Source organism: Oreochromis aureus, linkage group 22 (genome assembly GCF_013358895.1).
Source record: "Oreochromis aureus strain Israel breed Guangdong linkage group 22, ZZ_aureus, whole genome shotgun sequence".
Taxonomy (NCBI): Eukaryota; Metazoa; Chordata; class Actinopteri; order Cichliformes; family Cichlidae; genus Oreochromis; species Oreochromis aureus.
Genome location: NC_052962.1, coordinates 1,051,412 through 1,066,765, shown reverse-complemented (window position 1 = coordinate 1,066,765; position 15,354 = coordinate 1,051,412). Strand labels below are relative to the sequence as shown.

At 42.4% G+C, this 15,354-nt stretch overlaps 1 protein-coding gene across 1 annotated transcript; it reads left to right on the top strand.

The window, feature by feature from the left end:
• Positions 1-683: 683 nt before the first annotated feature.
• pdik1l (PDLIM1 interacting kinase 1 like) lies at positions 684-11,212 on the top strand. The gene is made up of 3 exons (XM_031727225.2): positions 684-823; positions 4,193-4,488; positions 9,206-11,212. Exons 2-3 carry the CDS (start codon positions 4,204-4,206, stop codon positions 9,944-9,946), a joined length of 1,026 nt encoding a protein of 341 aa, XP_031583085.1. The 5' UTR covers positions 684-823; positions 4,193-4,203; the 3' UTR covers positions 9,947-11,212.
• The last annotated feature ends 4,142 nt before the right edge of the window (positions 11,213-15,354 follow it).

Here is a 15,354-nt window from a genome sequence, read left to right as displayed (position 1 = left end):
AGAAAGAATTACAGGTGATATTTGGATAGCAGGTCCTCTACATTAGATTACATAAACCTGTACAGGTGTGTACGGAAGAGGATTAGTGTCACTGGAAATAGAAAAAAGTGGGGGTCTTTTTTTTGCAGAGTAAAAAAATTCCCAATCCTCTTCTGCAGGTGCACATGGCATTTGGTTCACTAAGTGATATTTGGTGTGAAGGCTAGAAGGAACGTGTTCTCATTTCACTGACTGAATAACGCTAATCAAATGTGCTAGCTATAATAGGAAGTTTGCCATTTTTTAAAATACACCGTGCCTTTTGCCATCTTTGAGTCAGGATTTCATTTCAAATGTTAAAGTATAAGAGTTTAGTTTAAAATAAAACAAACAAATAAAAAATCCCCACAAAAAGGACTAAAAAAGTCAACCAAACACAGAGCAAGTAAACATCTCCTAGAATATAAAGCAAAGCTGAATTTTCTGATGCAACAAGACTTAATGAAGAGCCAAAGTACATTTCTCTGCATGTACTTTAGAATTTTTTTTCATGAAAACACGTTTAGAAAAATATACCCCCGCCCGTCAACGTTTCTCCACCTCCTGGTTACTGAGTCTCCGTTATAAAAATGTATCTATGGAAATTTTATTTTGAAGAGTATGACCGGAAGTCGTCCCTCTATCGCCACTGACGCGCTGTGCTGCATAGCAGCTGCGCGCTCTCACGTCCAGTGTTTGACAAAACCTTCTTGGTTTGACTGTGCGAGCAGAACGTGCGCGGCGGTAATGGCTGCCAGGGAGAGTAAAGAAGACAACAAATGAACCCCCGAGAATCGACTCGAAGGTGAGCTTGATAACATGTTATTCCGTGGCCCGACAACTGTTGTTTCTTCTACATATCAACTATTGTCTCGTCTGCTGTAGCTACTTGGGTCGCGTGTGTGTGTTTTGAGGTTGGATTTTTTTCTGATGCCACACACACGCACACACATACACACGCGCGCGCACACACACAGAGGACAATAAACTGTCAATACCCTGTGCTTATCACGCATGCCCCCTCTGTGCCCCGGTGCTGGTACCGTTAAAGAGGCATGGACTTGTCCTAGCTAGATGCGTTAAATACCACCGTACATGTCAGTTGTGCTGAAGATATATGGACTCTTTGTTAGCTCAGGTTAACGTGATTAGCTAACGTTAGCTGAGCAACAACATCGTTAGCTGACAGTAGGCAGGCCAGATAGCTGTTAGCCTCTTAGCCAATCAGCCAAGTGGATTTGTAATCAGCCCCTTAGCACGCTGGCTATCGCTCCTTCCGTCCGGGAGTCAGCCTTTCGCTGCCGACTTTTGGGAGACATCCATCAGCTCCGAACCTGTCACTGTCCCTACTTTAGAATGAAGTTTTCTGATTAGTCCACTGAATATTAGGATACAGACAGGTGTTTAATACCGGTCATTCCCAGTATGGCAGGCAGAGTTGTTACAGTGCTAAGTTGTGTTTTGCTCCAAGTCGAAAGTGCAACAGCCCATCAAGTGAAACAACACTAACATAAGTTGGCTTTATAATAAGAAGAAATGGTTATAACTGAGCTATTATTGAAATGTCAAAAAGTGATTTTGTGCACTGGTGAGTTTTACTTATCGAGTATTGCTGAAACAGTATTCCAATAGCCCATATCATCAAATACTATTAATTTATTCTTTAAAAAAAAGGTACTTCCTAATCTGATTACGACCCAGCTCCTCTGCAAGGTAACGTAACCCTGTAGTGGTGTCACTTTAATACAATGCTTTCTGCAATAGTTGTATATGGTGTTGAATCCTGTGTGCATTAAGAAGCAGCAGAGGGGTATGCTGCGAACTGAATACTATACAGGTTTTCCTCATGTGTTTGTTATTAATTGAAAGTTAAAGCTGCTTTTTTTAATTATAGGAGAAAGGGCGGGGTGGGGGGCACTTATCTTTCACTTCACTCATCTTACATGCAAATTGGTGTGTAACAGGCTGTGCTTAAGCCAAATTACTATGGTGGCAGTAGTAATAATAATAATAACAATAACATGTTATTATATATTATAATTTTATTTGCTGCCTTGTTGCTGAAACACAGTAGGACTCTTTGTTGCATCACTTGTTCAACAAGAAAAAGACGCCTCCATCCTCTGTCACTGTTTTACATGAGCACAGCTCACTGGGTAAACAGTTAGAAAATATTATAAGTATTTATTTACTTTGTCGACAGCTTACAGTTGTCATCCAATTACATTATATCTGTAATCTTTATGTTTGCTGTTCTAATAACTGTGTAGTTATATTGATTGTAATCTGTCCCTGTTTTTAGTTCTGTCCATCACTCAGCTGTCTGTTTTATGCCACTGAGTTATAAAGTAACAATAATCAGAAGTATAGTATGATTAATAAAAATGAAGGGAAAAAGAAGTATTGATAACTCATCAGTGCAATCTCAGGTCACGTCTTCTTGAAAAATATGAGCAGTGTTATAATGTTGTACAGGCCTAACTGACAGGAATGTTCTGTGTCGGAGCTTCTCATTGGGAGCGTTTCCTCTGCCGTCCCGTCACAGTTCAGTGACATGAACGTTCGCTTAGTTGGTGAATTGTAGATATTTGATTTCTATCCGGGCCTTTTGTTAAGAAGCTAAACTGTGAATGGTTGTTGCAGCTAAACTAAGATAACTGCAGAAAATGATGGTTTGGTTGACGGTCTATATGAAGGTAATTGTGCCGTCAGTTCTTCAGCCTGCTGTGCACGGGTCAGAGGGACGTAAGGATCATCACACAGGTCTGTGCTGTTTGTCCGCCTGTCTGTCTTTTGTGACCATGTGGATTCATCCACAGAAAATTACAGTGCACCAAGTATGCATGTCCCCCAAGAGATGCACTTTCAAGAAATAGAACAGGAGCCTGGCTGTGATGTCTCCGGCTGTCAGTGTCTTTGTCTCAGCCGAGTAGAATCCAGGCTTCACATTTCCAGGACCACAGTGTGATCTTAGCTGGCTTTAGCACTGTTCAGGAGGACACAGATGTTAATATGAGCAGTAAGGAGAAATGTGGACCAACTATCACGAGCTGTGGTCTAAACAGTTTAAACATGTAAACTCCAAACTGTTGCTTTCAAATAATGTTTCTGTGTCCTGAATATTTCACTGCTGCCTGTGAACTGTGGACATGTTACTCACCCACAGTGTTTGTCATTGCTGCTGTTCTTTGTTTGGATTCCTCCATTGTTTTTACTTTAGTGAGCCAAGTTGTTTTTCATGTTTTGGGATAAAGTATCAAATCATTACTCTGGTGGTGCAAAGTCACAGCAGGAGGACAGACAGAGAACTGGTTTGGTGACCTCAGAGAGGCTGCAGAGCAGAAACAGGACTCTGTCACTGCTGGGAAAGAGTGTGAAGTTGAACTGTGGGCAAAGAGACTCCGAGGAGAGGCACCTGACAACTGTTTAGGTCTTTATTTGTCACAAAGTTTGTTGTGTTAACTCATTCACCCAACGTTTGTGTGTTAGGTGAATGAGAGCAGAGGGAGGCACAGCTCTCTGGGAGCTTTGTGGCAGGAAGGGCACCCGCAGTAAACATATTTACCAAATCACCCGCTGTGGCAACCCCTTACAAGAACAAGAGTAACTTTATTGATCTCAAAGGGAAATTCGTACGTCTGACATAGATCCTTAAAAAATGGCTTCCCCAGTGTTTCCAGTCTCTCAATTACAGAGTCAGCTTTCTGGCTAAGTAAGGGAGCAGCTTTTACTTTTTATATGGTATTCTTTGAGTTTTCACTGGGTAGGTGCACCCCCAGTCGGCATTATAGACAGACATAGCTTTGGAGTCACAGTGAAGCAACCCTGGATAGGCTACATGAATTGTAAAGGCCACCAGGACACAAATAATACCTGTGGTTGCAAAAAGACTTGTGGTCCTATCAAAGTCTATGAGTTATGGGCTCAGACACTGGAATCAATAAGCCTGCTTTGTGGGTATTCGAGTATCAGAAAGCAGGATTACCTGTGGGGTTGTCTTTGGCTAATGATTTGCAGTTGACAAGTTGTTAGCTAATGAGTTTGAATTTGGGTGGCTGCGTCCATGCTTTATACTGCCCATGGGATAATACTAGCATGCTTTTAGACGTGCTGAATCTTTGAAAGTCAGCCAAGTGCAGAGGGCGAGCTTAACTCTCACAATATCTCTCCACAGTGAGGACTAGGATGGTAAGCAGCCAGCCGAAGTACGAACTCATCCAGGAGGTGGGGCGTGGCAGTTACGGTGTGGTCTATGAGGCAGTAGTGAAGCGTACAGGGGCAAGGGTGGCGGTGAAGAAGATTCGCTGCCACTCTCCAGAAAATGTCGAACTGGCCCTTCGGGAATTCTGGGCCCTCAGCAGCATCCAAAGCCAGCACCCGAATGTCATCCACCTGGAGGAGTGTATCCTGCAGCGGGACCAGTTAGCCCAGAGGATGAACCACGGTTCCAGTTCACCGCTCTACCTTGAGGTGAGGACACAAAACTCATCGGCTCAGTCACGATGGGTGTAGTTTGTCTATGTTTGTGTTCACTTTTTATGACTGCTTCACTGTATAAGGTAAAGAAAGTGACTCTTTTAGTCCTAAAATAGTCATTTTTAACACACAGTAGTAATAATATCAAATCAAAATGTGAGAATTCACAAGTTCCGAAGTTAAAACGAGTCAAACACAGCTTGGTTTGTAACAAATGATCATTCTGGTTGTTCTGTGGGTATTTCTCTCCACAGCTAACCCAGCAGAGAAACCGTGCTTTTATTATTCCTTTTATTGCTTTTCAAAGTAAAATCAACTGAAGTTTCCAGTAAATCAATAAGATCCATAGTAGACGTGTTTATTTGGAATCTCTGTGAATTTCTTTAATATATGTTTATCTGGTTTATCGCTGTGATTGTTGTTTCAGTCACATGTGACTCCGTCCTTAGAAGTTCTTATCTTCTGAAAAACCACATTTTTCATTAAGTTACATTTGTTGTTGTGTTTTTTACTTTAAGAGCTTCTGTCCAACATGTTAAAAACAGACCTCCACAGCACTCTGTGGAAAAAACACTAAGTTGAACTGTAAATTATGAGGGTAAGTAGGAACCAGGTGCTGCTTATCAAATGCACGTGATTAACTGATCATCATCAGTGTGGCCGCCTTTAGGTGAGTGTTAGTGCCACAGTGTTTCCAGGAGTGGACATCCCAGGATGCATCACTAGTCAGTAAGCTGACCGTGCACTCCTCTGTACAGCAGAGTATCCTGGAGGTCAGTGTGGGGTTGTCAGGATGCTAGTTTGTTTAAACATGTCACTGATACTGAGCTTAACTTTGGCTTAAACTGGGCCACACAGCAGGAGTGTGACTATAAGCACAAACTACAAAAAATGAACAAATAAAGGTGTTTCAGTGTCCACACCTCACCATGTGACCTCTGACTGGCTCAGTTACTGTGGTAGGACCTTAAGAAAGCTGCGGATAAACAAATGTCCGGAAACCTCAATGAACTTAAATAATGTTATAAAGAAAAATGAGGCAGAATTCCTCCACAGTGATGTGAGAGAGTGATAAAGTCATGCAGGAAATGTTGCTGTAATGGTGGTTCTAGCAGCTGTGTAATCATGAGGCGTACACAGTTTTTCCAGGACTGCAAAGAGTCCTGTGAAAGCAGCGTGTGCAGGTAGAGTCTGCCTGCTGAACGAATGAGCGAGCGACTTACTCGACAGTTTGAGCACAGCTCGTGTAAATGATAAACAGGAAGTGCTAATCTCAAACTTTGTATATTTTCTATTTGACAGAATGTCGCTGTGTGCATGTAAATGATTTTACAGGGCACAGCTCTGCTAATGGCTTTTTCTTGTTTCTAACATCATATTAGTTCCTCTGCTGACCTCAGGGTTACTGAAAAAGGAATCGTGCTCGGAGCGATCCTGCAGAAGTGAAACTATGAAATCTCCAGTTGGCTCATGCCAAACTCATATTTTCTCCTCAGTCAGTTAAACACACATTGTTCAAAGAAGCAATAAAAATTCAGATGTGATACTTGATGCGACCAAAACACACTGGTTTGGTGTTTCGCTTTCATTCATGTGATTGTCTTTATTTATAGATGCATTCTTCACACTGTTCCTCAGCAGGTGACTTCATGCCTTAGTGTCCTGCAGGTTGTCATTCTTTAAGAGGCAGGACTTGGGAGGAAAACCAGTTTGTCAGGTACTGAACAAAAAGGCTTTCCATACCAGATAAGAACATGACAGCATCTGAGATGAAAATCCCTCCAGTGTGTGTCACAGTGACAGACGTACAGTTTAAAGTGTAAACCTGACAACATTAATGCTGATGCAGAGTCTGATTAATGCTTTATATTAATGAGCTTTATATTTCAATTACAATTACAGAGTTTATCCATTTTTATCATTCTGTTGACATTTATAGACTGTAGATTTTGACAAAGTCACTTGTAAAAATGTAGTTGAATGATCTGATCTGATAGTTAAATGTTTATTATTTTTGGCTCAAATGGGGAGGTCCCATTGATTCCTGAGTGATGATTCTAATCAGAGGGAAGGCACACAGGCCAGCTCGGTGCTGTCATTAATTTATCCATGTGTCGGTTTTTTAGATTCAGACTCTCTAGTTGCTGCGGCTGCTGCTGCGGCTGCTGCTGCGGCTGCGGCTGCGGCTGCTGCTGCGGCTGCTGCTCTGGAGCCGACTAAACACACAGTTTAAACTAGTAGAAGGAACGGTTTCATGTTGTTAGCGTGTGCAGCCTGTTAACATGCAGTGTGCCTGGTTTTGCCTTCAGTATTGCTTTGATGCATTTAAAAGACCCTTTGTAGTTGTTTATCACCATGCTGGGCAATATTATATGAAGCTTTATGGAGGTTTAGCAGTTCCTTATAACTTCATGCTAAAGTGGTAACATTGTTTGAAAGGAGAACCTTCTGAAAAGGAAAGTTTTAGATCAATAATCAATAATGTGCTCTGGAACTGTAGCTAATGAATTATTTCTCAAATATTATCTCCACCACTTAGTGCAGTACTGTGGAAACCTTTAGTTTTCAAACATGTACTGAAGATGGTTAAAGGCAGACTTGAGCTGATTTAAACAGACACATTTCTGATTAATGTACCTCTGATATACAGGTTATAGCTTTGGGCATCGTGATAACAATACATTGTTCAGCTGTGATGCAAAGATTAGTGAAATGTAGAGCTACTAATAAAAGGATGTGCGGGGTAAATCTGCCTTGCTGGAACAACATCATCATCATCTTCTTCTTTCAGCTGCTCCCTTGAGGGGTCACAACAGCTGATCATGTGCCTCCGTCTCACGCTGCCCTAACATCCTGTTTGCCACACCCACTCTCAGTGTGTTCTTCTGTATTACAGCCATAAACCTTCTCTGTGGTCTCTTCCTCCTGCCTGGCAACTCCATCGTTGACACAATACTAAGATTTAAAACTTTATAATAATATCAAGGAAAAAGAAATGACAAAAATCTAAAGATGAGAACAAGATCAACAATAACAACATTGTTTAAAAGATGTATTTGTGGGAAACGGTACAATTAGTATACATTTTTGTTCTATTTATTATATTTTATGTTGATTCATTTATGACGACCTTAATCAGACCGATAACTCCCCTGATTCAGTGGGAATCATGTGTGCTCTGCTGCCTGTCGTGCATTAGCTGCAGAGCTGGAATTCTCATTGACAGCTTCTATTGTCTGTGGTCCCACAGTATGAATGTTGAAGTTGGGGTGTTGGAGCAGTTTCAGGAGCTCTCCACAGGCCTGATTACTGCCTCTGAGCAGCTCACAGGGCTGTTGTGAAGCCGTTCATTCACTTTTCTGCAGTGCTAGCACTGGAAACTTTCCCAGAATCCTTTTATTCCAGCTCTCCTTTTTTAATTGCTCTGTAATATTCCAGTACATGCTTACAGTACAGTGAGTAATAATGGGTGGGAGTATCTGACCACACCACCTGTGGGATAATTTGCATGTATGTTTTTGGGTGGTGAATCCTCTGACAGCCATCTGTTTAAAGCAAGTTTCTACTTCTATTTTTATGCTTATTTAGATTTTTTTTCAGCAGCACATTTAAAGCATTTCAGTTGTGATTTCAAGAGCTGTTACAAGTGTTGGGACAAATGACACTGCACAAACTTCAGTGGCCTGATTTATAAAAAAAACAAACAAAAATCTTCATCATCCTGAAATGACATTTACTCACCAACATCATGATATTGATTCAGTTATGTTTTGTACGTAGCCCAGTGCATCCAGTAAACCTCTTGGTGCTTTTGAACTGTTGGAGGAAAGAAAGTCAGAGAACATAAAACTCCATGCAGTCAGGACTTGGATTGGGCCACTGCAACACCTGATTATTTTCTTTTTTAGGCTTTTCTGTTGTAGATTTGTGTTTGAGATCATTGTCCTGTTGCAGAAATTTCCCCCAGCTTTTGCTCTCAGACAGATGTGCAGAATACAGAGGAGTTAGTTGTTCACTGGATGCCTGCGAGGTGCCCAGGGCCCATACAGTCACCCTTCCACAGCCACGCTTGACAGCTGTGGTGATGTGCTGTGTTTGGTTTTCATAAAATATGATGTTATGGTCAAATTTCTCCCCCAGTGCTCTTTCAGAAATCTCGTGGTTTGCTTGAATGCAAACTTTGAGGCTTCTCCTGGTAACTCTCCCAAACTTCTCTGAGCTTTGTGTGGCCTAATGTTGGGATCAGTTTGCTGGGAAGCGATATATGTAGCCTTGTGTTAAAACATCCAAATGCTCCAGACCAGGAAACGGCCCAAATGTCTGCTTTTATAGAGCGAGTCACAGTTTAGTTCAGTTCAAAGCAGTTGGGCCGACAACAGTCCCCTGTGATGATTTATATTTTAAGATAAACATGCTACAATATTATGAGAGGGAGACAGACTTTAATAATAACTAATGATTGAATGCAGGACTGGTGTATAGTGGGGACGTGTGCGGTTATAATCTAATGGTTTTACACTACCAGCACTGGGCATCAATTATAAACTGGTGTTTCCTAAATGTTATGCAGCCATCTGCCACCAGAAAGAGCATCTATAATGAGACACGCCATAAATCTGTTAATCTAGGCCGCACTGTCACAATCGTAACATGGAAAATGCCAGCACTGCTTATGTACACGCACTTTTCATCTTCTGTGTTTCTTCTGCAGCTCGTGGAGACGTCTTTGAAGGGCGAGATCACCTTCGACCCTTGCTGTGCCTACTATTTGTGGTTTGTTATGGACTTCTGTGACGGCGGCGACATGAATGCCTACTTGCTGTCTCGCAAACCTAGCCGCAAGACCAACACCAGCTTTATGCTGCAGCTGGGCAGCGCCCTGGCTTTCCTGCACCGTAACCAGATCATACACCGTGACCTCAAACCAGACAACATCCTCATCTCCCAGGCCTGCACGCCAGCCGGCTCGTCCGAGCCCACCCTCAAAGTGGCTGACTTTGGCCTGAGCAAGGTCTGCTCTACATCCGGGCTCAACCCCGAGGAGCCGGCCAGCGTCAACAAGTGCTTCCTGTCCACGGCTTGTGGGACGGACTTCTACATGGCCCCGGAGGTCTGGGAGGGCCACTACACAGCCAAGGCAGATATCTTCGCCCTGGGGGTGATTATCTGGGCTATGGTGGAGCGCATCACCTTTGTGGATGTGGAGACTCAGAAGGAGCTGCTGGGGAGCTACGTGCAGCAGGGCTCGGAGATTGTGCCGTTAGGAGAGGCCCTGTTAGAAAACCCAAAGATGGAGCTGCTGATCCCTGCCCGGAAAAAGAGCATGAACAGCCACATGAAGCAGCTGATCAGGGAGATGCTGTCGGCCAACCCTCAGGAGCGGCCCGACGCCTTTGAACTGGAGCTCAGACTGGTCCGTATCGCGTGCAGAGAGCTCGACTGGGACACGTGATTGACGAGCAAACGTCGCCACAAACTCGGCCGCGAAGCACACGCAAACATCTCATCAGCTGCTGTTAACAAAGATGGTCACATAATGGGGAGTTCCTGTTTTTTTTAACTAGGGAACAGTCATTGGTTGTAATATTGATGATCCTTTACCCACTGTTCAAAGCACCCACGGTCTACGACTTTATATTGAAGGGGGGAGGTGTAACATCTGCTGCTCCAAACTGCAGCCTAGTCTCAGGCTAATCACAGCTTCCACTTCCTCATTTCATCTGTCAGTCAAGCATGATGGAAGAGCAACGTGACCCCAGAACTCCTGCTTTCAGGTAGAAAAGACAGTCAAAGCCTTTGTCTTCAAATGCCACCCAAACCTCGGTGCTAAGTGTTACTAAATGCAATATGAGACATGATCCTGTGATTTCTTGTGTTTGTGCTCTTCACATTCACCCAAAGGGCCAATACTGCATCCAGCCACCTCATCGTGCTGAGTGTTGCTATAAAGTTGTTTGTGGGTTTGACAGGACCTGATGTGAAACAGCGTTACAATTCACATGAAGATTGGAATCAAATACAAACAAGCCCTGAATGCTCAGGTATTAATCACGTACAGCTTGATGGTGTTTGAAGACAAAAGCTCACTGTCAAGGGACGTTCTGCTTATTGGTCGTGTAAGGGGAAAATACCAAACTTTGGTGCTTACATACTGGTAATATGGGTGGAGGACCTTTTTTTTTTTTATCAGCAAGTGTCCAGCCAGCAGGGGCTTGTGGTTGGGGTTTCTCCCCTTTGCAAACTGTAAGATAAGCTGGCCAGTCGCAGACACACCCCTGACCGGATGATCAGAATGTATAATGATGGAGGGCGGTCCCTGATATTTACATAGAGCCTTAAACACAGAAATACTTTTAGCCCCGAAGCACTTCATCCAGTCAGTGAGGCACACAGCCTAAAGGATCATTCAGGTTTATTACATGTTTGTTCCAATCTGTAGTTTTCACTGGAAGTCTGAACACTGTTCTCACCAAGGCCCCTTTAGACTGAATTTCTGTCATTTCAGGTAATCTTTACATTGGTCTGACTTTAGTCAGATAAGAAAGACTGCTACAGAAAAGGGACGAGACGGAGTAAGACGCTGTATTCAATATGTTTAACCTCCTAAGACCCGAACTCTTCCACGGCATGCATTTTTAATTTCTCTTTGATATTTGGGCTGATTGGGGCCCGATGAATGTAAAAACAAAGAATTACCAGATTTATTTATTTTTTTACCTTATTTTTGTTTTTAAGAAAAATAAGAGCCACAAATGAGGATATTCGTTTAAAATTTTGATAGAACAGTAGCAGTATAATGTCCTCATAGGTGGATATCAGGCCCATGTAGAGCAAAATTGAGTATTTTGGTCTAAATAACCCAAAATGTGATGTCCACATATGTGGACGGCAGGTCCTAGGAGGTTAATATCCTTGCAACATGAGAGCGAGGCAGGTGGCTAAAAAAGACTTGAGAATGGAACAGTTGTAGTTTTTTTGTTGGAGGTGAGCATGAGGCTGTAGCACAACATGATTAGATCAGCAAAGAATGACGTATATCTGAGGTTTACCGGCTGGTTACTGGTTATAGCCGGCCAGCTGAAAACAGTCCAGTTAGGGTCGACTGCCGACCAGTTTGTGGTCTCTGGTGTCTACTCCTAATTATGTCAGCAAGTGCAGGCTAGCTGCTAAAGCTGACCAAAGTCATGAGGATGTATTACCAAAACGCGTTTGTAGAAGTCTTGTAGCTGAAGTTTAAGTGATGGTAACAATATTAATATTAATGGTTTCACTGGTGAAGCCCTAATCTGTATGATATCAAATGTCCCAGCCTGTAATTATAGAGGCTCTCACCTCGAGTTTTGCCCTCATAAAGGTGACTTTGTGATTACGGTGTTGGCAAACTTACAAATGAGTTGTTTCCTGCCTCAGTGGACTCAGTAGAACTTTTGACTTGGATAATTGGGACATCACTAATAGTAGTAATTACTTCTGTTCTTACTTTCATATGTTTGTTGTTCAGTGAGCATAGTGTTATCATACAGAGTAGGAATAATGGAATAATAAATCCGAATGATCCTTCACAAAGACAGAAATCTGAACTGTGTGTTGCAGTCAGACTCTCAGCACGAATCCCAGTGTTGGGTAGAAAAATCAATAATGTCCAGTTAGAGCTGTTTAAGAGTGGTGACACAAGTACTCACACATGTTCACACCTGATGTGTAAAAGGGGCGAATGGAGCAAAGCACTTATAGTTAACATGGTTCATGACGCCCTCCTGCAGTGTGTGCTGCAGGGTGATAACCACGCAGGTATTTGTTTACCAGGCTGAGCCCAGTGTTGTTAGTTATGCACGCTGCAGCTCTCATCTTCAGGAAAGATGAGAGGACGAGCATCAGCACACGCCATCCTCCGTGAGCCAGAGGATCTTCTCTGTTTTCTTTGACGTGTAATGCTCTTGTGTTTTGTATGTGTTTAACCTGATCTGCTCTCACTGTGTCACTGCGCCTCATTTCCTCTGGCTCTTACAGTAATCCTTCTCTTCATGCTCCTGACAGGCTAATTCTAAGCCTATTAAGCTGTTGCAGCGCTTGGCACAGGATCATGCCTGGGACCCCTTTTGCCTTTCAGGTTACACACAATGCGTGTACTTTGACATTATTTTAGATGAAAACAGTAAAAACTCACAAACATCTGTCTTGGGTTACCTCACAGCTCTGTAACTGTGGTAGACCCCCCCCCCCCCCGGCACTGTTTTTAGCTCTGATAGCTTTATTCACTGTCATCGTGCGGATGAGATCGGCCTTACTGTCATTTTGACACTAGAATGACCTCACTGATATTGCACTCAAACACCTCATTGACAGAGTAAGTGGTTGAGATGCACAGCATCTCGTGAGCCTGCAGTGCTGTGCTTTTGGTACAACCAGCAATACCACAAAAATCAGTATTACAATACTTGGACAATGTTTCTTTTGCTTAAAGAGCGTTGGGACTCAAAGGAAATCTCCCGTATGTGGATGTTTAGGGAATCGTTTCTGGTCGAGAGAGAGGCGTTTGCCAAACTAACGCTTGGTCTGGGTATTCACCTTTGATTTTTGATGTTCATTTCTTTTGCACATGTGTAAATACTGTACAGGCGAACAAGGTTTATGTACATTTGACTGGGTGTGCTCTGTTTTCAAGAGCTGGATTGGTTTGACATGTAAATTTGCTGTGATGACTTCAGTTTTCCTTCAGCTCTTGATTCAGCACCGCTTTCCTTCAATCATTGAAAGATGTGATATACTTACAGGTTAATACAGTTGGTGTGCTAGTGATAATTATATGTACGTCATTGGCCTGTTGTTTGTGGTTTTGTGTAAGCAAAAGCTGAAATACAACATGGGTCAGCTCAGTCCTCCTTTTGTCTGCTACCAGGAAAATCTTTGTCACATTCAGCAGGGGTGCACTCATGTAAATGCTAAACACCTTGTCGACTGCCGCTGGCCAAATGGCCAATAAAACTGACGTTCACATGATGGCAGAGAGCCTTGTATATGAGATTCAGTTTCATACATTGTTGTGATTGAATTTTATTTTTCTCATTCAAAAGCAGTGTGAAGGGCAGGAAAATCCAAACGTCCCCCTGCCACAAGGGGGAATAAATAATAAAGGAGAGAAACCGTAAAACCAACAATAACAGCTTCTTTTTTGTTTCAAACCGTTGGACAATGATGGGTCATACCAAGCACTGCTTGGAAGTCTCACACATGTCAGTTAGTCCTCTGGAGCGTGTTGTGCCAGAGGGGCTTAAAAAAGTTCAAAAGACAGTGAGAGAGAATTGTGCTCAGTGCTGCTAACACATACAGAGCGTGGGATCGATGGTAGATGTGTTCATCCTGGAAAAATGACAAAATTTAGTTTCATAAAACAATCAACATGAATATAGAGCAGACATGAGGTTTATGGAGTTCGCTGTTAATGAGCACCATCGTTCCACAGCACACAGGAAGTGGAAGAGCTCCAGGTCAGACACCCCAAAGATTGAGATCTAAAATCCTTTCTTGGTCTTTGTAAAGGTTAATTGGAATAAGCTTTCAGGTTCTCAGCTTGGTTTCAACATGTAACTCTCTGCAGTCATTTTCAGAGTGTGCTGGTATTACAGATGCATACTGGGCAACTTTAGGCTGCTCTAACATTAAAACACGCACAGCTGATCTATGCTGGTATCTTTTATACTCGTGGAAAGAAGTGGGCATTTTTGCTGTAATGGAAAAGTTTTTCTGTTTTTATAAGCTGCCAGTTTAACCTTTCTCAAAACAAATTCTGCGTGCCGCTCGGTGACTGAAGTGTGTCAGTGCTGTGAGTCCTGGATCAGGGCTACGCTTATTTCATTTACAAAGTTTCAGTTTTTCTGCTCTCACTCATCTGTACGCACAGTTCTTACTTTCATGTCATTGTAAGATACTTTGAAGAAACTGAGCTGACTTTCAGATGTGAAACAACAGCTGTCAGTCACTGTTGAACCAATGGATTTTTAATAAAAATGAATTTGAACCTGTTTAAAGTTTAAACCAAACTGAATGTGGTTTTGCTCTAGTGGAGCTTTCTATTCTGAAACACGGTGTTACTGGCTCCTGCTGGTGTGTCATTGATGGTCCAGGTGGTTGTTAAAATTCAGTGTTGCAATGCGGAATCAAGGTAAGTGACAGAAACTGCTCAGAAGAAAGGTGACTTGTCATAATAAAGGTCTTTGAACAAACTACATGAGACTGTTCTGATACAGACTGTTGGCAGGATTAGAAGCATCATGTCAGCCCTGTTAAAGGTCTGACTCTACAGTAAACGCTGTGTGTGAGGAAGATGTGCTCCTTTACTCTGATCTGACCACAGAAGCCAACCCTGACGATTTGCAGTGTGTGATTGGGACTCAGCATAAGAGCACAGATACTTTCACTTTTTTCCTCATGTGGTACACGTAAAGGGTTAGGAGTTATGAATCTGATAACTATTTAAGAAGACTTGTATTTTCATCTGGAACCTCAGTCAGTGTAAAATCCACTGCTTTATGAATTGTAGTCCTCAGGGTCTTGGATCCATTCCTTGCTCTTCATGTCCTGTTTCAAAAAACTAAGTTGGTGATGGCCAAAATGTCCAGCTGAGGACAGACCACAAACCACTAGGTGGTGTTATGATGGTCACTCTTTGTACAGTCTGGTTTATAATTTCCATTATATAATTCTTAATCCTCCAAAGTTTTTATCTAATGAAGTTTTATTATTATTGCAAGGTTTTCTTGCATTTAGGATGTTTGAGTTTGGTGATGTGATTTAGTTCAGTCTTTTTAATCTTGGGATGATCCAGCTTGAAAATATAGACATAAACTAAATACAGTGTCA

What these genes read in the sequence shown, in the direction of transcription:
- pdik1l (XM_031727225.2), top strand. Translation starts at nt 4,204, where the DNA reads ATGGTAAGCAGCCAGCCGAAGTACGAACTCATCCAGGAGGTGGGGCGT. An exon ending in GTTCACCGCTCTACCTTGAG is followed by an intron (nt 4,489 to 9,205) that starts GTGAGGACACAA and finishes TTTCTTCTGCAG; the next exon opens with CTCGTGGAGACGTCTTTGAA.